The sequence below is a fragment of the Haliotis cracherodii genome, unplaced genomic scaffold (assembly GCF_022045235.1).
Source record: "Haliotis cracherodii isolate W230 unplaced genomic scaffold, xgHalCrac1.p SCAF_2, whole genome shotgun sequence".
In the NCBI taxonomy this organism is placed as follows: Eukaryota; Metazoa; Mollusca; class Gastropoda; order Lepetellida; family Haliotidae; genus Haliotis; species Haliotis cracherodii.
Genome location: NW_027266275.1, coordinates 402,683 through 424,690, shown reverse-complemented (window position 1 = coordinate 424,690; position 22,008 = coordinate 402,683). Strand labels below are relative to the sequence as shown.

The 22,008-nt window shown below is 45.7% G+C and overlaps 1 protein-coding gene across 7 annotated transcripts in view; it reads left to right on the top strand.

The window, feature by feature from the left end:
- LOC139469345 (BAI1-associated protein 3-like) overlaps positions 1-22,008 on the top strand; it is a 237,175-nt gene that overhangs the window by 183,326 nt on the left and 31,841 nt on the right. For all 7 annotated transcript variants that reach the window (XR_011653725.1, XM_071251489.1, XM_071251487.1 and 4 more), the window contains 5 exons: positions 270-393; positions 3,427-3,495; positions 3,743-3,817; positions 3,921-4,022; positions 7,524-7,739. Coding sequence is in view for 6 of the 7 variants with exons in the window: in XM_071251489.1 (XP_071107590.1) it covers positions 270-393; positions 3,427-3,495; positions 3,743-3,817; positions 3,921-4,022; positions 7,524-7,739 (586 nt within the window). In the remaining variant the exon portion in view is untranslated. The remainder of the gene's footprint in view (positions 1-269; positions 394-3,426; positions 3,496-3,742; positions 3,818-3,920; positions 4,023-7,523; positions 7,740-22,008) is intronic.

Here is a 22,008-nt window from a genome sequence, read left to right as displayed (position 1 = left end):
GGGTAGTATAACATGTAGAATACACAAGTCTTGTACAGTGAGACACACCTTGCCACCTGGGTAGTATTACATGTAGAATACACCAGGCTTGTACAGTGAGACACACCTTGCCACCTGGGTAATATGTCATGTAGAATACATCAGTATTGAGACACCAACAACATTAATGTTTAAATGTCCCCCCTTGTGACTGAAAACTTTAATTTCACTCAGGACAAATCCATAATTGGTCAAAGCCTAAGTTAATCTTCCATCCTTCCTCCTGACAGAGAGCTGAGGAGTCTGGCCATCTGCCAGTACTATGAGTGGTTTGGCTTCGCTGTCAGCAAGTGGCTCTGCATCGCCAGACACAAGGCTCTCAAGAGGATCCGCAAAGCTGTGGAACTTGATAAGGTCAGACCCAGTAGGGTTCATGTGGGGCTTGATAAAGTCAGACCAAGAAGGATCCAAGTGGAGCTTGATAAGTTCAGACCCAGTAGGATCCATGTGTAGCTTGATACGGTCAGACCCAGTAGGATCCATGTGTAACTTGATAAGGTCAGACCCAGTAGGATCCATGTGTAGCTTGATAAGGTCAGACCCGGTGGGGTTCATGTTGGGCTTAATAAGGTCAGACCCAGTAGGATCCATGTGGAGCTTGATAAGGTCAGACTAAGCAGGATCCTTGTGGAGCTTGATAAGGTCAGACCCACTGGGATCCTTGTGGAGTTTGATAAGGTCAGACCCACAAGGATCCTTGTGGAGCTTGATACGGTCAGACCCACAAGGATCCAAGTGAAGCTTGATACGGTCAGACCCAGTAGGGTTCATGTGGGGCTTGATAAGGTCAGACCCAGAAGGATCCAAGTGGAGCTTGATAAGTTCAGACCCAGTAGGATCCATGTGTAGCTTGATACGGTCAGACCCAGTGGGATCCATGTGGAGCTTGATCAGGTCAGACCCAGTAGGATCCATGTGTAGCTCGATACGGTCAGACCCAGTGGGATCCATGTGTAACTTGATAAGGTCAGACCCGGTGGGGTTCATGTTCATGTATGGACTTAACTGCTGAGGAATGTATGAAGTTTACTGCTATGAACTGTATGGAATTTACTGCTGTGGAATGTATGGAGTTTACTGCTATGAACTCTATGGAGTTTACTGCTGTGAGCTGTATGGAGTTTACTGCTATGAACTGTATGGAGTTTACTGCTATGAACTGTATGGATTTAACTGGGGGAATGTATGGAGTTTACTGCTGTGAACTGTATGGAGTTTACTGCTGTGAACTGTATGGAGTTTACTGTTATGAACTGTATATGGAGTTAACTGTGGTGGAATGTATGGAGTTTACTGCTGTGAGCTGTATGGATTTAACTGTGGGGGAATGTATGGAGTTTACTGCTATGAACTGTATGGAGTTTACTGCTATGAACTGTATGGAGTTAACTGTGGTGGAATGTATGGAGTTTACTGCTGTGAGCTGTATGGAGTTAACTGTGGGGAATGTATGGAGTTTACTGCTGTGAGCTGTATTAAGTTAACTGTGGGGGAATGTATGGAGTTTACTGCTGTGAACTGTATGGAGTTTACTGCTGTGAGCTGTATTAAGTTAACTGTGGGGGAATGTATGGAGTTTACTGCTGTGAACCGTATGGAGTTTACTGCTGTGAGCTGTATGGAGTTTACTGCTATGAACTGTATGAAGTTTACTGCTATGAACTGTATGGAGTTTACTGCTGAGGATTGTATGAAGTTTACTGCTATGAACTGTATGGAATTTACTGCTGTGGAATGTATGGAGTTTACTGCTATGAACTGTATGGAGTTAACTGTGGGGGAATGTATGGAGTTTACTGCTATGAACTGTATGGAGTTAACTGTGGGGGAATGTATGGAGTTTACTGCTATGAACTGTATGGAGTTAACTGTGGGGGAATGTATGGAGTTTACTGCTATGAACTGTATGGAGTTAACTGTGGGGGAATGTATGGAGTTTACTGCTGTGAACTGTATGGAGTTTACTGCTGTGGAATGTATGGAGTTTACTGCTATGAACTGTATGGAGTTAACTGTGGGGGAATGTATGGAGTTTACTGCTGTGAGCTGTATGGATTTAACTGTGGGGGAATGTATGGAGTTTACTGCTATGAACTGTATGGAGTTTACTGCTATGAACTGTATGGAGTTAACTGTGGTGGAATGTATGGAGTTTACTGCTGTGAGCTGTATGGAGTTAACTGTGGGGAATGTATGGAGTTTACTGCTGTGAGCTGTATTAAGTTAACTGGGGGAATGTATGGAGTTTACTGCTGTGAACTGTATGGAGTTTACTGCTGTGAGCTGTATTAAGTTAACTGTGGGGGAATGTATGGAGTTTACTGCTGTGAACTGTATGGAGTTTACTGCTGTGAGCTGTATGGAGTTTACTGCTATGAACTGTATGAAGTTTACTGCTATGAACTGTATGGAGTTTACTGCTGAGGATTGCATGAAGTTTACTGCTATGAACTGTATGGAATTTACTGCTGTGGAATGTATGGAGTTTACTGCTATGAACTGTATGGAGTTAACTGTGGTGGAGTGTATGGAGTTTACTGCTATGAACTGTATGGAATTTACTGCTGTGGAATGTATGGAGTTTACTGCTATGAACTGTATGGAGTTAACTGTGGGGGAATGTATGGAGTTTACTGCTATGAACTGTATGGAGTTAACTGTGGGGGAATGTATGGAGTTTACTGCTATGAACTGTATGGAGTTAACTGTGGGGGAATGTATGGAGTTTACTGCTATGAACTGTATGGAGTTAACTGTGGGGGAATGTATGGAGTTTACTGCTGTGAACTGTATGGAGTTTACTGCTGTGGAATGTATGGAGTTTACTGCTATGAACTGTATGGAGTTAACTGTGGGGGAATGTATGGAGTTTACTGCTATGAACTGTATGGAGTTAACTGTGGTGGAATGTATGGAGTTTACTGCTATGAACTGTATGGAGTTAACTGTGGGGGAATGTATGGAGTTTACTGCTGTGAACTGTATGAAGTTTACTGCTGTGAACTGTATGGAGTTTACTGCTGTGAACTGTATGGAGTTTACTGCTGTGAACTGTATGTAGTTAACTGTGGTGGAATGTATGGAGTTTACTGCTATGAACTGTATGGAGTTAACTGTGGGGGAATGTATGGAGTTTACTGCTGTGAACTGTATGAAGTTTACTGCTGTGAACTGTATGGAGTTTACTGCTGTGAACTGTATGAAGTTTACTGCTGTGAACTGTATGGAGTTTACTGCTGTGAACTGTATGGAGTTTACTGCTGTGAACTGTATGTAGTTCACTGCTGTGGGATGTAGGGAGTTCACTGCTGTGGGATGTAGGGAGTTAACTGCTGTTGAATGTATGGAGTTAACTGCTTGTGAATGCATGTTGTTTTCTGCCTTCAGGTGGCCCAGGTGGATGCTGTGGTGAAGTACAGCACGTCTGCTGTGGATGTGTGCTGTTGCTTTGCCCAGGTGAGCAGGAACAGGGAGAGAGAGAAGGGATCTCTTCACATCCGTTATAACACTTCCATTGCAAGAGGATCTCTCCTCCTCATGTCAATAAACCTACAAGAGGATGGAGGGGTTGGGGCAAAGAGCTTATTTTAGTCCTGAGGACATACAAGTGAAAACCAGATAATGGCAGTTTGGATGGCCATGTTTGACCCACTCCACCTCAACGTTGATGTAGTCCTGACTGTTGGTGTTTTCATATCTTCAGATCACTGAGTTCTGGAAGCAGCTGTCCTGGCCAGATCTGGTGGGAGCCTACCAGTTTGTACACCGACTTGTTGAGGTAATAGACCCTCACCTCCCCCCTCTTCCCCATTCTCTGTCCTCACCCTCACCCTTTGTACTCTATTGCAATTTTAACTCACTGTACCTCATTTGATCTGCAGGACATCAGCAATGGGGCTCAGCTGTATGCGGACTTGGTGCATGAGAAGCTGACTGCTGCTGGCTACTATGATGACGAGGGGCAGTTTGATATCTCTGAGCAGGTAAGTTGCACCAGACAAGCAATAGGACTTAGATTTCATTTTGGAGGTGCAGATCCCTTGGTGTGAAAGGAATTCCGTGGAGAGGTGGGGTCACTGAGCAGGCCAGACTGCCGCTGACTGCTGCTTGGGCTTCTTTAAAGCAGCCCACAATTACCAGATATCACATGATATGCCAAAGGTGAGGTACGGGCTACCAAACTGTGGATGCCCGTGACTATAAGAACAAAGCGACATGAGAGTGGATTAACTGGCCGATGGTGTGCAGGTGCTAGTCGGCTACTAAGCTGCGAGTAAATTACACGAAAAGCTACCAATGTGAATGGCAAGTACTGCTGCATACTGTAGCAGATTTAGTTATAAGAAACGTGATCGATGCTTGGCAACTACTGCGCTGCCAATAACAGCTACCGTTGCTGGCCTAAGGCAGCTTCCACTGCCTAACCCAAGATAGCATAGTTGGCAGCTACCGCTTCCTGGACCAATTTGGAAAACCATTGTGGCAGCTACCACAGCTAAGGCCTTTTAAAGCAGTGCCTGGAATTGGTACCTAGTAGTGGGGGAATGAACGAAATCAACAAATGTCTGTTGTGGGCCAGAGGGGCACGCCTCAAGATGGTACTTTGTGGCGACTACGGGACATAGTGGATTACCTGGTATAGGTGACATTGTAACTGTTGCCTCAATATTGTACTGATCACACTATGAGTGTGGGAGATGGATTGATAGCTGTTGGGGATTACCAGAGAAACTAACATTGTGGATGGAGCAACCTGGTTTGGAGGGTCCAGTTTGGACCAGCTAGCTAACCCTAAAGAACCCACAAGAAGGCTGGTTTCTACCCGCAGCAGATCTGCCTTGATGGATTTTCTGCTGTCTAGTCAGACCGCCGATTTGTATAAGTCTGTTAATAGCTCACCCACCAGGAAATGGTTTGTACAATCAGTGAGCCTGCAGAATTTGTGTTGTGAAGACAGCGCAGCATTGTAAGTCTGGACTGTGTTAGGACGGACGGGTTAGCAATAAAGTTAACAACCAGATCCACACCTGTAGATGATATGCAGACCAGAACTGTTGTAAGGCATTGATACCTTTGTAGTATGGTGATTATTTGTTCTCAGACAGAGATTGTTGTAGGTCTACCCATAGTTGATCCTTAAACACTAAAATGCCATTATTACCGGTGAGAAATGTTAACCACATTTGTAAGTCTTCCTTGACCCAGTCGGTAATGTGGCGAAATGGTTGCTTACCTTTGCTGAGCAGGTCGATTAGCCTATGGCTAGAAGCCCCAGCCAGCCCTGCACATAGAATTAAGCCAACCTATGATTGACTAAAGGGCCCTTTTAGTGACCTTTGTGTTACCTGTCGACAGGATGGCTTGGATTTCGGCTGTCACCTCCTTGATCTTGGACTCCGGGATTCTGATCAGCATTGCATTCGTGTTAATGTCGAACCCTAAGAAAGTCTGTTATGTACTGGGGCTGACAGTCTGGTTGTGGGCAGTAGTGAATTCAAACTGTTCAAGTGTATGTACACATCAGCTGAGGTTGTCAAATAATCAGTGCCTGCTGTGCCTCCGTTAGGAAGTCGGCCAGGAAATGCATGATCTGGCACGTTTGGAGGTGGGATTGCATGCATCATTGTAAGAAGGTACTAAATGTATCCAATATGCCACAAGATATGGAGCATCGGAATGGTAATTATTTATCAAAATAGAATTCACCTTCTAATGTTAAAATTCTAAAGGCTGTCTTAATGTCAAATTTTGCTTGTAATGCTCCCTTTCCCAGTTGTTGAACCATATTTATAGCATCATCAAACCTGGCATACACCATGGAGCAGGCATATTCCTTTATAGAATTGCCCTTGGGATAAAAAAAATGGTGAAGTAGACGGAAATCATCGGCATGCTTACCGGATTGTTGAACGTGGCCTGGCTGCTTCTTTTGCACCAGGCCTATTGAGGAGACTTGGAGGTTGTCCAGGGGGATGTCCTTGAAGGGCTTGACATCCTGCCATGGTCAACTTCCTTTTGTAGTTTTGTTTGACATATCCTGCTGTGTCTTGGTGCATGACTGATCACAAGTTTCGTGCAAGGCGACTCGTGCGGCTACACTGAAACTCAAGCTAGAAACCAAAACTAAAACCTACCCATAAGTAATTTGCATCTCTGTACATGACCTCAGCATATTGGTGTAACCAGGGTGCCATTTCATTGAGATCCACTGAGGAATGGGCCATTGAATTTACTTTTCTTGGCGACTTGTTTGCTGTATGGGGAAAGATTGTATTTTGGACTCGATTCCCTCGAAAGCAGGTCCTAATGCTGTGAGAATTTCTGCTACACTTCCCACATTTGAGAGCGTAATTGCAGTTGTGCCTGCTACAACCAAATTTATTAGAATCCAAGCATTCCTAACTGGCAATGTACCGTGTGTCCTTGTGCCCGTCCGCCTGCCTCTGGTTGTCATACTGGCTGTGTGACCATATACTTCAGCCACAACACCCTTTCAATGTTGTCCCAGCGGGTTGAGGGGTCCCTTGACATTCTGTGTCGGAATTGTTGGTCGTAGGTCGACCAGGCATCCCCACTGAATCTGAGCATCACTGTCCTAGTTGTTTCCATGTAGGACAGCATCCCCTGCATAGTGTGGATCTCAGAATACCTGCTAAAGTATAACTGATGAGTTTTTTCCAGTTACTGTTTTACCTTGTTGAGTTACAACAGTGATAAGCCCAAGGTTTGGATACGCGCAATAAAGCCATTTAGTAGATAGTACTAAATGCAATTATGTGTTACCTTGCTTTTAAACCCTTGGGAAATGTAAACTTGGTGAAACTCATTGACAGTCTGATGTAAGCTCCCTCTCACATGCATTTATTAAAGCTCAAAAGTAACCAATAAAAACACAGTAATCCTGCACACAAGTTTATTAATTACCAACAGCACAGGAAGGCACCTGAAAATAAACCTGGAAAGCATGTGCAGAGACCACAAGCCATAAGGCCAGGATGCTCCATCACTACCATGAAATTACTGAAACCTAACAGATCTGACAGATTAAAAAGACTACATAAAGACATACCTGACTGGCCAAATATTACGTGCGCTAAGAGATGCACAAACATCCCTGGCACTGCAGGCCAGACATAAATTCCCCTTTCTTCGTTCAGTAAACAATGTCATATCAGAGTCCCAGAGTCCCAAGATCAAGGAGGTGACAGAGAAAATCCAAGACATCCTGTCGGACAGGTAACACAAACAAGTTCATTTCTTGTTCAAAGGGCCTATCTGACATAAAGGTCATCTCTGGTAAGCTCTCCACAGTGATGCCCAGTGTCCACCAGACTGATATGGAACAACCAGCAGAATAAGGTGACAACTGACAGTTGACAACTTCTCTAGCCACTGCTGGCACAATGTAATTCACTCAAAGTACTTTGCACTACTTGGATAAGGAGGGGCACGCTAACATACAATCACTGTGCTCTGTATTGCAGCTGTGCATCACCATCAACAACATTGAGCAGGTGCGTCGGTCGCTGTCTGTGCTGCCAGAGTCGCTGGAGTTTAACGCAATACAACGCGCCCTGGAGGCCACAGGTGGAGAAGGAGCAGAACAGCTGGATGCGCATTCTCTGAGGAAGAAGCTGTGTCAGGCCGACTCGGCCATGATCAGGAAGATCACACAAGTGGTGGACAGGGTGGCCGACAAGGTGAGCGGACGATTAGTGATTCTTACCCTCTTGGTATCAAGATCAGTTACAAAATTCAGTGTGCTACTGTTCTGGAGTGTGTTGCTCTGTTTTGTAAAAAGATTTTAGCCACAAGCAAATTTTTGCTTGTGGTTTTAAAATCAAAAAAAAAAATCAACAAGCAATTATTTTTCTCAACTCAAAACTTCAAAATAAATATCACAAGATTGCATGATCATGATATATGCTGCATATAAATAATGACTGATTATGCATGTTATGACATTCAGATAACAAAGAAATTCAATTACTCTCATAAAACATTAACTCTTTCAACACCAGTCAACCAGAAGCGTTTACATCCGAGTTCCCAGAGACTCTTGTGTGACAGATGAAGCCAACATTTATCAAAGAAAATATCTGCTTGTAAAACATCTTTGCTACCACGTACATATTATACACCATTTCAAGGTCTAATCCTATTGTTTATAAATGTGAAAGTTATGGTTATCACATTATTTAAATACTCCATTTACAACTTAATTAAATTCTTTGTAAATAATTTTTTTTTAATCTAACACATTCATAACGTCCAGATTAAGGACCAAGGAAGCGAAAAATTGACGATTTTCGTAAATATAAGATTTCATAAAAAACAAAACAAATGTTTACGCAATTGGAAAAATATTTTAAAATGAATTCTAAATAGTATCTGTCGTCACCCATTTCATGATAACAGCGGCTGTCCGCTCTGTAACTTGAAGAACTACCTCCGTTTTTGAATAACACGTTCGTCGAAGACTGCCTTATGACAATACATCGCTTGAAAGCTTGGATAAAATTGGTTTTTAGTGACACTTTCTTTGCCGAAATCTGCTACAAGGTTCGTAATTGGTCAAATCTGAGAACGTGACCTAAGTCAGCCAATCAAATTACATCTATAGTATGATGAATTTCAGAAATTGACGTAAGAATTTTGTTAAATTGTGTTATTCTGAAAGTTTCAAGAAGGAAATCGCGATCTATATTAAAAATATGCAGCTTCATGGATGTATCGTGCGAGGTTACGAGCTGTGACAAAGATTTTCATGCTTATATTTTTGCATTAAACATCGTCTCCGACCGGGAAATTGAGGCAACGAAAGCTGAGATGTCATTTGACTTACATTACATGCGATCGCACGAAAAGATGGAAATAATAACTTAGATATACGTTTGACAACTTTAAGATATATTTTTGTTGATTTTATTTACTACTTTGTATAATATATTGAAAGATTTGCTTGAAACATCTTTATATTGCTCTTTGACATGTTCGATGTGGACCCATTGTCGAAGAGTATGTCCGAGATTTATTTTCAATAACAATGCTGGAAATAGTGAATAATTTTTTGATCTATAGATAAAAAATGATCAAATCAAATGGAATACGGATTTGATACGACGTTGTGAAATGTGATAGATTTAATAAATAAATGATATGACAGGTAGGTTCATAAAATTATATACTTATTTGACGTGACTGCATGGTAGGTCAACCAGCCAAGGGGTTGTCTGGGGACTCTAGGATGGGATGTCATCTAAAAAAAGAAACGACCTTGGGTCTTTTGAATAAATTACCGGTGACATGGTTTTTACAGCATTTGATTGGTCTCTCGAAAATAGACATACGTCATTTGCATAATATTAATCTCCGTGCTATATGTTCATTGGTCAAAAAGAGCTCGGAATAGTCCATGTTCACCATTGTTGAACAGAAAGAAAGGAAGTGAAATGTTTTCCCGGGAAACGCAAATGGGGAGGTAACTCTAAACTAGAGGTAAACAAATCAAGGAAAATCTTCGTTAAATCAAAAGTTATCACAGTGAATTTAGGTATTTCTCAACCGATTTTGAAATGGAAAAATGCAAGACGCAAAAAATGTCGTCTTGATTTTGATTTATAGATGCAAAATCATAAATTAACACGTATCTGGCATCTTAGCGTCCCTTAATTTTGAACCCTGAGGTGACTGTAAGGCCTCAAGGCCATATTGCTGTGTAGTGAACGGGAGATAATTCAGAGTGACTGTGTATGGCCTTGAAGGTCATATTGCTATGTAGTATAAGGGAGGTAACTCAATGTGACTGGAAGTTCCTGGACTTTTTGTTATGTTTTTTTAACAAGAAAGACAATGTATAACATGTTACATCAACAAAATGGGATATGTCAAACGATTTGAAAGGAATTCCTGTGAGGAGCTCGTACTGGGGACAGTATTGTTAGTCAGTGCGGTACCCATGAAAGATGGCTGTGGAGATGCTTGTCCTGGGTGCAGTAGTGTTAGTCAGTGAGGTACTACGACAGCTGGCTGTGCTGTGGAGGAGCTTTTCCTGGTGGCAGTAGTGTTAGTCAGTGAGGTACTACGACAGCTGGCTGTGCTGTGGAGGAGCTTTTCCTGGTGGCAGTAGTGTTAGTCAGTGAGGTACTACGACAGCTGGCTGTGCTGTGGAGGTGCTTTTCCTGGTGGCAGTAGTGTTAGTCAGTGAGGTACTACGACAGCTGGCTGTGCTGTGGAGGAGCTTTTCCTGGTGGCAGTAGTGTTAGTCAGTGAGGTACTACGACAGCTGGCTGTGCTGTGGAGGAGCTTTTCCTGGTGGCAGTAGTGTTAGTCAGTGAGGTACTACGACAGCTGGCTGTGCTGTGGAGGAGCTTTTCCTGGTGACAGTAGTGTTAGTCAGTGAGGTACTACGACAGCTGGCTGTGCTGTGGAGGAGCTTTTCCTGGTGACAGTAGTGTTAGTCAGTGAGGTACTACGACAGCTGGCTGTGCTGTGGAGGAGCTTTTCCTGGTGGCAGTAGTGTTAGTCAGTGAGGTACTACGACAGCTGGCTGTGCTGTGGAGGAGCTTTTCCTGGTGGCAGTAGTGTTAGTCAGTGAGGTACTACGACAGCTGGCTGTGCTGTGGAGGAGCTTTTCCTGGTGGCAGTAGTGTTAGTCAGTGAGATACAGTTTCCAACCTCGTTGGACCAATGATAAAGACACAGTTCAGTTGTCTTGATTTGCAGAGGCTTTATTACGCCTGATGATACACCGGGACTCGATCATATCTTTTAGGGATACCCGACCATGCTACTTCCGGCCTGACATTCGCAATACTTCGTATTTCCAACAATTGGAATAACTCGGAAATGAACATACTAACATCTGCCGTCCTTTGGAAGAAACAAAAAAAAAGAAGAAGAAAAAGAAAGAGAGTATGTCTCCTTTAACTCAAATGATATTAAACAATTGTAACCATTAAAAGCTCTCAACAGCTGCAATGATCAGTTTGTGAAATGTATCTGCTTAGTTCACACAGGCACTGTCTGTATATGCAACCGCATCCTATAGTCTTGCCTCAAAGTTCAGGACAGTAATTCATGCATGTCCATGTTGACAATTATTACATCAATTCACTCAAGCATTATATAGTCATTGTATCTTAAAGGGAATCTTTTTTCCCTGAGTGGACGTTTTACTGAGCAATTCTCTTCAGATATCTTGGTAATATCTGTGACACTTTCTGTAGGTTGAAAACCTGGCTGTGTAGTCTTTGATTGTTCTACATTCTGTGTAATGTTAGGGCTGGCTTGGGCTGTTACACTTCGATCTGTCACAGGTTTCATGGGTGAACTTGGTACAGCTGTTTGGACTTCGGCATTCTTCAAGATCAGTTGATTAAGCGCCCTCTGTGATGAGTTGTAGTTGTTTGATGGTGGTGGCGCAGCTGCTGGCTTGATTTGCACACGGTTTCTTCTCAGTGTGCTACCATGGGTTTTTATTGTGTAAGACCTTGTATTGTCCTTGTGGATGACTTGTCCATATGCCCAAGGTTTTCCTCTCTGGTTTGGTGGAGGTTTAGCATACACATAACTGCCAGTTTCTATTGGTTCATGCTCTGTACCAGACGATCTATCGTACTGAGTCTTGCTAGAGATTCTTTTGCCCCTGATCTCTCTATAAACTATTTCGGGATCCACTACCTGGGGCTGCAGAAGTTGATTAGGTGTCGGCAGCAAAGTCCTTGTTCGACGGTTCATCATGCATTGGGCAGGTGAATAGGTATGTCCCTTTTGAGGAGTATTTCTGTAGTTCAAGAATACCAGTTCTTTGTCATCAGATTTCTTCATCATAGCTTTTGCCACTTTGACAGCTGACTCAGCCTTTCCATTTACTTGTGGATGATATGGTGAAGACGTTGTGTGCTTGAAGTGATACTGCTGAGCAAAGTCTTCGTATTCTTTGCTGATGAACTGAGGTCCATTGTCTGTATGACACACACTCGGAATCCCATAGCGAGAGAAATGAGCCTTTGTTTTGGCTATCACTGTAACGGAGAGAGTGTCTTCCAATTCGTCAACCTCAATCCAGTCAGAGAAGTGACAAACTGTGACAAGGTAAGTCTTTTTCTCAAAGGCAAATAAATCTTGACTTATAATTTGCCAGGACATGGTTGGTATTGGCAAAGACTTCATGGGTTCTCTGGGTGCTTCATTTCCATACTGTGCACATGTTCCACACGCACTGCACATATCATGAATAGAGTTCCTCATCCCAGGCCAAAAGAGGACCTCTCAAGCCATTCGTATGTTTGATTCAGCTCCAAAGTGATTCAAGTGTATCTTTTCCAGCATCTCTCTGTACATGCTCTTTGGGATCATCACAAGTGAACCTTTGTATATGATCCCATTGCTGATGCTAAGTTCATCTCTATAGCCCCAGTAGGAGGCCAAAGCTGGATCCAGTAGGTTTCTGTCATCTGGCCATCCATGACCTATCAGTGTGTACAACTGAGACATCAATGGATCTTTCGCAGTTTCCTCTCGGAGTCTGGTCTCAGTTTCTTCATGGAGATGTGGATTGTGCTCATCATATTCGTGTTCTAGTTCCAGACGGAATACTTCATACCCTGTCACCTTGGCATTGATTGGAGTTGGTAGTGCTGCTCCTGTACTTGACAGTGAAGTGATAGCGTTGTACTTTAACAACATTCTTTGTAGCCTTGCAGGGGCCTTGTTCAGTTGCTTCTTCATGATTGTTTCCAGTGGCTGATGATCAGTATGTACTTCAATGTCTGCCTTTCCGTACAGCCACTGGTCAAACTTGGCAAATGCATTGCATATCGCAAGACACTCCTTCTCAATGTGGGAATATCTCTGTTCTGTTGCATTCATGCTGCAGGATGTGAATGCCGCTTGATGAAGTTTTCCATTAGCATAAGGCTGAAGTTAGGCACCCCCAAGACCTTCCTCACTAGCATCCACTTGCAATACCACATTCTTTTGCAGGTCATAATAACTTAGTACAGGTGCTGTTGATATAAGTTGTTTGGCCTGATTGAATGCAGTTTCTTGTGTTGACGCCCAAGAGAATGGTACACCTTCCTGTGTGAGCATTGTGAGAGGGCGAATTGTTGCACTCAGATTTTCACAGAAGGGTGATAAGTAGTTGACCATCCCTATGAATCTCAGGAGCCTAGCCTTGTTGCGTGGAGGAGGCATTTCTGTGATCTCAGCAACCTTATCTGGGTCCGCTTTCATTCGTTTGTCAGTAATTATGTTGCCGACAAATTTCAGTTCCTTCATTTTGAACTTCAGTTTAGAAGGTTGGCACTTGATATTTTTCTTCAAGCATCTTTCCATTAACGCTATAAAGCGCCGATCATGATCCTGTTCCGCCTCCTCATATGTGTTTCCTTCACCGTATATGAGTATGTCATCAGTCATTGATCTAGACCTTCAAGTGCAGCAGATAGTCTTATTTGGAACTCCCCAGGTGCACTTGTAAATCCAAATGGCAGGCGTAGCCATCTATACCTGCCATAAGACGTGTGCATCGTAGTCATGGAAGATGATTCTTCATCCAAAGGAATATGAAGAAAACCATCACGGACATCTACCAGTGAAAAACACTTGGCTTTGCATAATTTGTTAAGCTGTTCATTGAGTGTCGGCATTTGACATATTGGTCGAAGGATGGCTTTGTTCACAGTTTGACTGGGATCTATGCATACCCTGAACTTTTTTGGAGTTTCTCTTATTAGAACATTTGAGCACCATGGTGTTGGCTCATCCACCTTTGCTAGTATACCAGCTTCTACATATTTATCAATTGCAATCTTTTCCTTATCCCTTTTTGCTACAGGAACTGTGTGTATTGGCATCTGTATGGGAACAACATCAGTTTTCACCTTGAAATGAACTGGAGGTACCAGGGACCCCACCCCTTCAAAATTTTCTGGGTATTCCTTCAGCACATTGTGCTTAGTGAGTTGACCAGGTGGAGGTAACATCCTTTTCCTTGGTAGTACAATAGGCTCTCATGTTGCTGGAGGTGGCATAGTGCAGTGTCCAGGCACCTTGCTGTGTATAGTCTCAAGATGATTGCATGCACATAGACTACTGGGATCTGTAATTTCCATTTGTTTCTTTTCCTCCATGCACATGGATTCATTTAAGTCTTGAAGATTTGATGAACCGCAGTCTGGTGTGCGTGCCTGAAACCCTGGTAAGTCTCCACCATCTGTAACATCTGCAACATCATGTACTTTAGAAGTCAAAGTAAATACCTCATCAGCTTCAATCTTTATCAGTCCAAGATTTTCACTGTCTTGGCTAGAAAGTAAAGCTGGCTTTCCTTTCAACTGATCATGGGGAAGTACTTGAAATGTCAAAAGTTCAAACTTGTTCTTTCGTTCTCATATTAAACTGACTAGTCCCAACGGGTGAAGGGGCTTTGCATCACCATAAGGATGCAATATGAATGGGGATCTTTGAATAGTTGCCTCTGGAAACATATCTCTAACAGTCTGATCGGAAATGGTATTACATGTGGCTGCAGAATCTATCTGGTACTTTACTGGTGTAAACTTGTTTCCTGATGTTGATGTCGACAGGTAGACAAAGTATTTCTTGCCCATTTTGTTTGTGGTTACATTATATGCCTGCTGAGTTTCTAGTGAGTATATCTGGTACTCATCTCCCTGTTCATAGTCATCAGTGTAGTGGCATTGTGCATCTAATTGATGAGTTGACTGGTGACATTTGCTTGTACCTCGACTTTCCTTGTCCTGGTTTTCTCGCTGGTTTGTGTACCTTACGTACCCTGTACGTACCTTACGTACCCTCCTACCACGACCCTGGTTCCCTCTACTTTGTTGTTGCCCCCGTCTTGGATAAGAAGTGGGGTTGACAGGATTTTGCAAACATACCCTGGCAAAATGGTCATTTAACCCACATCTCACACAGTCTTTTCCTTTTGCTGGGCACTCCTTCCATGGATGAGGGCCTCGTCGATCTCCACACCAATGGCATGTACCTGGCTCTCTCTTCAGCTTCATTTCTTTGTGACGAGTCCAGTGTACCTGTTAATCAATATTCTTGGATGATTCATCAATAAGTTTATTTGCCTTCTGTGCAGATTCAAGGGCTTTGGCTTCACTGACAACATCTGACAATAACTTTTTACTATTGTCTGATTTCAAGTGTGTCTTTAAAAGTTCAGTTCTAATGTTGCTGTCATGCAGACCAAATACAAATTTGTCACGACACATTCCATCTCCTACTGCTGCATAGGCACACAAGCTACCTGATTGTCTGACCTTGACCTCCCATTCTTGTACTGTTTCGTGTGGTAGCTGATTAGTATTCCAAAATCTGAATCTATCTGTAATCAATGAACTACCGACGGTCCCTGTATAGAAAATACGTAACTTTTCCATCCATACCCATGGTTTATTCCTATCTTCTTCTACTATTTGAGGTTCTATAGTGTATCTCACGACCTGTAGTGCTTCATCAGGCATTGGACCGCCTCCGTGGTCTAGTGGTAGAGCGTCCGCCCGGAGAGTGGAAGGTCCGGGGTTCGATCCCCGACCGCGTCATACCAAAAGACGTTAAAAGATGGTACTTGTTGTTACCCTGTCTGGCGCTCTGCATTAAGGGGCTAAAACAAGGACTGGTCGGCTCGGAGTCAGTATACTGTGTCTGAGTTGGGAATTCATGTTAAACTGCGGCATGGTATCTCAGTGAGCCAGCACTATAAATCGGCATCAGTCCGGACTAGTACAAGCAGCCACACAAACACACACACGTACATGCACATCCCTTTATAAGTGCAATAATCTTGGACGCGACGTTAAACCCCATTTCACCTCACCTCATCAGGCATTGCCGACCTTAGCGACAATATTTCCAATTTTGGCTTCTTGTAGTAGTCTATTTGTTCAGTATTTGGGTTATTATCTAGATTTCTGTAATCTGCCTGAATACAATTGTCATTGAACCTAACTTCAAAGTGAGGTACCCGTGACAGCTGGCCTTGGAGGAGCTTGTCCTTGGGTGGTAGTGTCAGTCACTGAGGTACCTGTGACAGCTGTTTGTGGAGGAGCTGGTCCTTGTGGCAGTAGTGTTTGTCAGGGAGGTACCCGTGACAGCTTGCTATGGAGGAGCTTGTCCTGGTGGCAGTAGTGTTAGTCAGTGAGGTACCCGTGACAGCTGGCTGTGGAGGAGCTTGTCCTGGTGGCAGTAGTGTTAGTCAGTGAGGTACCCGTGACAGCTGGCCTTGGAGGAGCTTGTCCTTTGGTTAGTAGTGTCAGTCACTGAGGTACCTGTGACAGCTGTTTGTGGAGGAGCTGGTCCTGGTGGCAGTAGTGTTTGTCAGGGAGGTACCCGTGACAGCTTGCTATGGAGGAGCTTGTCCTGGTGGCAGTAGTGTTAGTCTGTGAGGTACCTGTGACGGCTGGCCTTGGAGGAGCTTGTACTTTGGGCGGTAGTGTCAGTGACTGAGGTACCCGTGACAGCTGGCTGTGGAGGACCTTGTCCTGTGGCAGTAGTGTTAGTCAGTGAGGTACCCATGACAGCTGACTGTGCTGTGGAGGAGGTTTTCCTGGTGGCAGTAGTGTTAGTCAGTGAGGTACCCGTGACGGCTGGCCTTGGAGGAGCTTGTACTTTGGGCGGTAGTGTCAGTGACTGAGGTACCTGTGACAGCTGTTTGTGGAGGAGCTGGTCCTGGTGGCAGTAGTGTTTGTCAGGGAGGTACCCGTGACAGCTTGCTATGGAGGACCTTGTCCTGTGGCAGTAGATTAACACCCATTCTCACGAAGAATGTACAATTACAGTTTGGAAACTTGAAAAATTAAAGTCTCAGCTTTCACCATGAAATGATATTTTATTCGTAGAACGAACATTAAAAAACAAGTATATAAAATTTTGGCACTCAAGCTTTGCCAATAACAAAATTATTAACTATTTATGCCACTAACCCACAAAGGAGGATGTAATCTACGTGACCACCATATGTCTATAAAATAATGTAAATGTTAAGTTATTGCAATTCTGTTTTCCTGTTTATCATTATGACTTTGTAGAAAACCATCACGTAATTAATTGTTCACAAATAAGGTATGCCAATCTTGTTTAACAATGATGGAGCTGACCTTTAAACAATAAATAGAATTTTTAGACGGTTGTTTTCAACAAAACCTGTTAATGATTTCTACATGCCTTAATATTCAGGAAAACAAAGTCAACCTATGATCGTATGTATCTATACGTTCATCAACAAAGAGTAACATGTCAGAAACTCTAAACAATAAAGTAATACATTTTTGCAAGATAACAAATACTTATTCAGTCACGTAGATTACATAATACTATACAAACAAACAAACAAATTTTTTAACTTATCCTGCATTACTCCGTATTGCATTTACTGCTGTCTTTGACAGAGTGACGAACTGTGTGAGATCCAGCTGCTGAAGAAAGTTGTCCCAACCAGCTCAGGAGGCAGCGCCCTCTCACAGTCGGCACGTGACCCGGAAGTCATGACGTCACACAAAAACACATAACTGCTTTGTCACCTCCACGGACGGACGTACTGTGTATCCCTTGTGGAAATTAAAGCTTATTATTTGTTTTTTATATTTTGCGTGTTTCTACATTCATTATATGCTGCTACATTGTTACCTGTTATGGGCCGTGACCTTAGGGTCTTCCCATTCGTAAATTGTAACGTTTATCGCTCGTCTGTGGCTCACGTCACAGTAATTTACGGGCGCAATGTTGTTCCCGCCATTTTGTTTTCTTTCCCGCCATTTTGGCCATTCACCACGTGGCCACGTAATGTCGTGTTCTGCGTTTTGAATTCTCTCTTTGGCTTGGGTAATACATTACATTTATGTATGTTGTTTTGGTGTGCTTAAAGCCTTGCCTTTTCGCTACCTCTCAGCGTAATTGTTTCTTCTCATAAACTTCAATATAATACGAAGTTTTTGAGTTACATTATGTCTCCCGTACTCTGTGGTTTTGCCACATGGTTACGTGTTTGCACATGGTTATGTGTTTGCTTAAAGCTATGCTTTTCGCTACCTTTTAGCGTCATTGTTTGATCTCATAAACTTCATTGAAATACAAAGTTTCTGAATCACATTATGCTTCCCATACTTTGTGATTGGCCACATGGTTATGTGTTTGCTTAAAGCTATGCTTTTTCGCTACCTTTTAGCGTCATTGTTTGATCTCATAAACTTCATTGAAATACAAAGTTTCTGAATCACATTATGCTTCCCGCACTTTGTGGCTTTGCCACATAGTTATGTTTTGCTTAAATTCCAGATTTTCTGCCTCGCTGCACTTGTTGCCGCGGGAACAAATCTGGTCGGGGCCGCCCCTTTCTGCCGTGATTGTACGACGCCCTGTACTTTCACAAGGCAGTGCCGATGTTGCAGTCATTCGTCGCTGTGATCCTTCAGCTCATGCGAGTATCCAGGACACACCTGGCTCAACGTGCTCGTCGACCCCCACCTACGTTGACGGCAGTAGCGCTGAGCGGAGCTTCGCAAGTGCTCCCAGCACCAACGGCGGCTCCCAACGTAGAGTCTGCCTCCCATGGCACGACATACGACCGTTCACGGTCTCCTACTCCACCGGCGGCTCCAGCGCTCCCAACGTAGAGTCTGCCTCCCCTGGCACGACATACGACCGTTCACGGTCTCCAACACCACCACATCAACGCTGATGTCTCCGGCGCTCCCGGCGCTCCCGGCGCTCCCGGCGCTCCCGGCGCTCCCGGCGCTTCCCGGCGCCTCCCGGCGCCTCCGATGTCCCGGCGCTCCCAGCGCTCCCGGCGCCTCCGGCGCCTCTGATGTCTCGGCGCCTCCGGCGCTCCCGGCGCCTCCGATGTCCCGGCGGTCTCGGCCTTCCGGCGCCTCTTGCGCTCCCGGCGCCTCCGGCGCCTCTGATGTCCCGGCGCCTCGTGCGCTCCCGGCGCCTCTGATGTCCCGGCGCTCCCGGCGCCTCCGGCGCCTCTGATGTCTCGGCGCCTCGTGCGCTCCCGGCGCCTCTGATGTCTCGGCGCCTCCGGCGCTCCCGGCGCCTCCGGCGCCTCTGATGTCTCGGCGCCTCGTGCGCTCCCGGCGCCTCTGATGTCTCGGCGCCTCGTGCGCTCCCGGCGCCTCGTGCGCTCCCGGCGCCTCCGGCGCCTCTGATGTCCCGGCGCCTCGTGCGCTCCCGGCGCCTCGTGCGCTCCCGGCGCCTCTGTCTCGGCGCCTCCGGCGCCTCTGATGTCCCGGCGCTCCCGGCGCCTCTGATGTCTCGGCGCCTCGTGCGCTCCCGGCGCCTCTGATGTCTCGGCGCCTCCGGCGCTCCCGGCGCTCCCGGCGCCTCCGGCGCCTCTGATGTCTCGGCGCCTCGTGCATTCCCGGCGCCTCTGATGTCTCCGCGCTCCGGCGCCTCCGCATCCTCTGATGTCTTCGGCGCTCCCGGCGCCTCTAAGGTCTTTAATCTCATGATCTTCGACGCCTCTAATGTCTCTGGCGCCTCTGACTACTCCGGCGCCTCAAGAGTTACGGAAGAAGCGCCTATGATATATCCGGCGCCTAAGATGACCTCCGGCGCCCAGATCAACAAGCTTTATCAAGCTCAGATCAACGAGCCGACTATCCGATCTTCTACTGCGGCTTAAGGGGCACCATCGGCAATCGCCTCCCCGGCGCCCCTGCCCTCTTCTCTTGCTGCCCTCTTCTCTTGCTGCCGTCTCATAACTCGTCACACGGAGAAGCATGGTGAAACAACTGTCGCCGCTGCTGTCGCTACTCTCCCGTCGGTCTTCGGGATCGTGACTATCGTTCTACTTCCTGGGTGGAATCTTTTCAACCAATAGACAGTTGGTCTGATTCAACTTGCCCACTGAGACGTTATCCATAATCCCGTCGTTTAAAGCGCTATGATTCCGGAGAGATGACCTGCGGGTTTCCATCGAAACAGAGCGTCATGTGAACAGCGTCTGTATCAGATTCGACGACGACATCCACTTACAAAGAGTTTACTTCGTCGACATCGCCGACACCAACGCTGTTCTACCCTACCCTAGCGCCAGCATTCCTGAAAGAGACTCTTCCTCGGCGCTCACCGGGTTTTCCACGACGCCCATGGGGTTCCGTGTTTTATCGCAAAACTCGGGTACACCACTTGATCGTCTCTCACGCAGTTCATTGAGGATTGTCTGTGTGTGGAGTTTGCACCTCAGTTCCGACTCCAAGGCGGTTTTCTCGGCTACTGCGCAGTGTGATTTACATGTCACGTGTCAAGTACTCGGACTGTCAACAACTCCGACCGGAATTAGGTCAACTTACCATGGCAAGGGGTGCCATGTATTTCTACAGATTGGTTTCCATGTCTACCTGTACGCTTGGTGCTACCACTCAACCAGGCGCCTGTCGCAGTCCATCCATGCACGGATGTTGGAAACAATAGACCTCCTCTACCAACACGGCTGTCACGAGGAACCTTGTTTCATCAACCCTTCGCTGTAAGAACGATAGCGCCTATAGGCGTTCAAGGGATGGAAAAGATCGCCTTCCTTCGTCCGGTTTGATCTTTTCGACTACGACACCTTCCTATCTTCCGCCTTGACTACCGGACACAGTGTCGATTTGATACTTAAAGTCCCTCGGCCGTCCCACTGACCCCTGTTGCATACCTGCCTCGTATCGTGTTGTCGTCCTCCATCGTCACCTCGATATAAGAACAGGAGTACTTATACGCCGCTTCAGGGATGAAAACGATCTCATTACTTCGTGCAATGGCCATATTGCCTCGACTTCCTACTACCCGGTTACGTCGATGCCCCGGCGGTCGATTGTGAAGCTGGTTTACTTCGTCTACTTGAGGTTGGCTCGCAGGCGATCACACCTTTTTCCGAATCGTACCGACGGTACGCAATCGCAGACCCCTGTTGCTGACTACCACCCCTGCCACCTTGTCAGTGGCTAGTGGCCCACACCAGCCCACATTGTGACCACCTGTGATCCAGAGATCAACACCATTGGCACAGCAACAGCCTCGAGATAAAGGCTTATCCAGGACGTCGCTTGCTGACAGTGCTTTCTCGGTCACGCCCTGTTGATCGTGTCCACTGACGACGTCACCGTAGTGTGGTGTTTGCGGACCCAGAGTACTCGCCCCTCTCCCGGCGCTACAAACTCGACCGGCGCCCCCGAGAATCACCATCTTCGGCGTTCCAGGCGCCTCAAGCTCTCCGACGCCTCACGCTCTCCGGCGCCTCGGGCCAGAATATGTCAAACGGTCGACACCCCAACCCTAGATCTGTTTGCCTCATATCTGAATGTGGCCAGCTGTCGTCTTCCATTCCACCTGTGCCGGATACGACCGCTGTGGCAGTCGAAGCCTTCCATCGTTCCTGAGAAGGATTACGCGTGTACGCTTTTCCGACTCCGGTTCTCCCTCCCTTGGTTCTTCAGAGATCCAGGCCACTCGACCCCTGCCATTGACTTTGGTCTCGCCTTATTGGTCAGCCAGAAGTTGGGTTATCGACCTCCGAAACATACCCAGAGACAACCTTCTGCTCCATCCACACGGTCTGTTGCCACACCCTCATACCCGCATGTTATCGTCTGCACGCCTGACACACCTGCAGAAAGCCAAGGGCTATTCGGCTTGAGCGACCAAGGCTATTGCTTCAGCCCACCGTCCATCTACAGGGGGACTGTATGCTGATAAATGATGCTTGTTCCAGGCATTTTGTTCTGACAAACACCAGGATCCGATGACAGCGTCACCGCAGATCCTGGTTCAGTTCCTTCTGTACTTGCGTAGCACCCGTCGGTTGAAGGGCTTACCACCCCCACACACCTGGTCGCCATCTACTCCGTTCTGGCCATCCCGGACGATCGGAGAAAGACGAAAATTCCCGACCTACGGGCCTGGCTGCGCTCGTTCAGTCTTGAAGACCTGAAGGCCAAGTTCGGACCG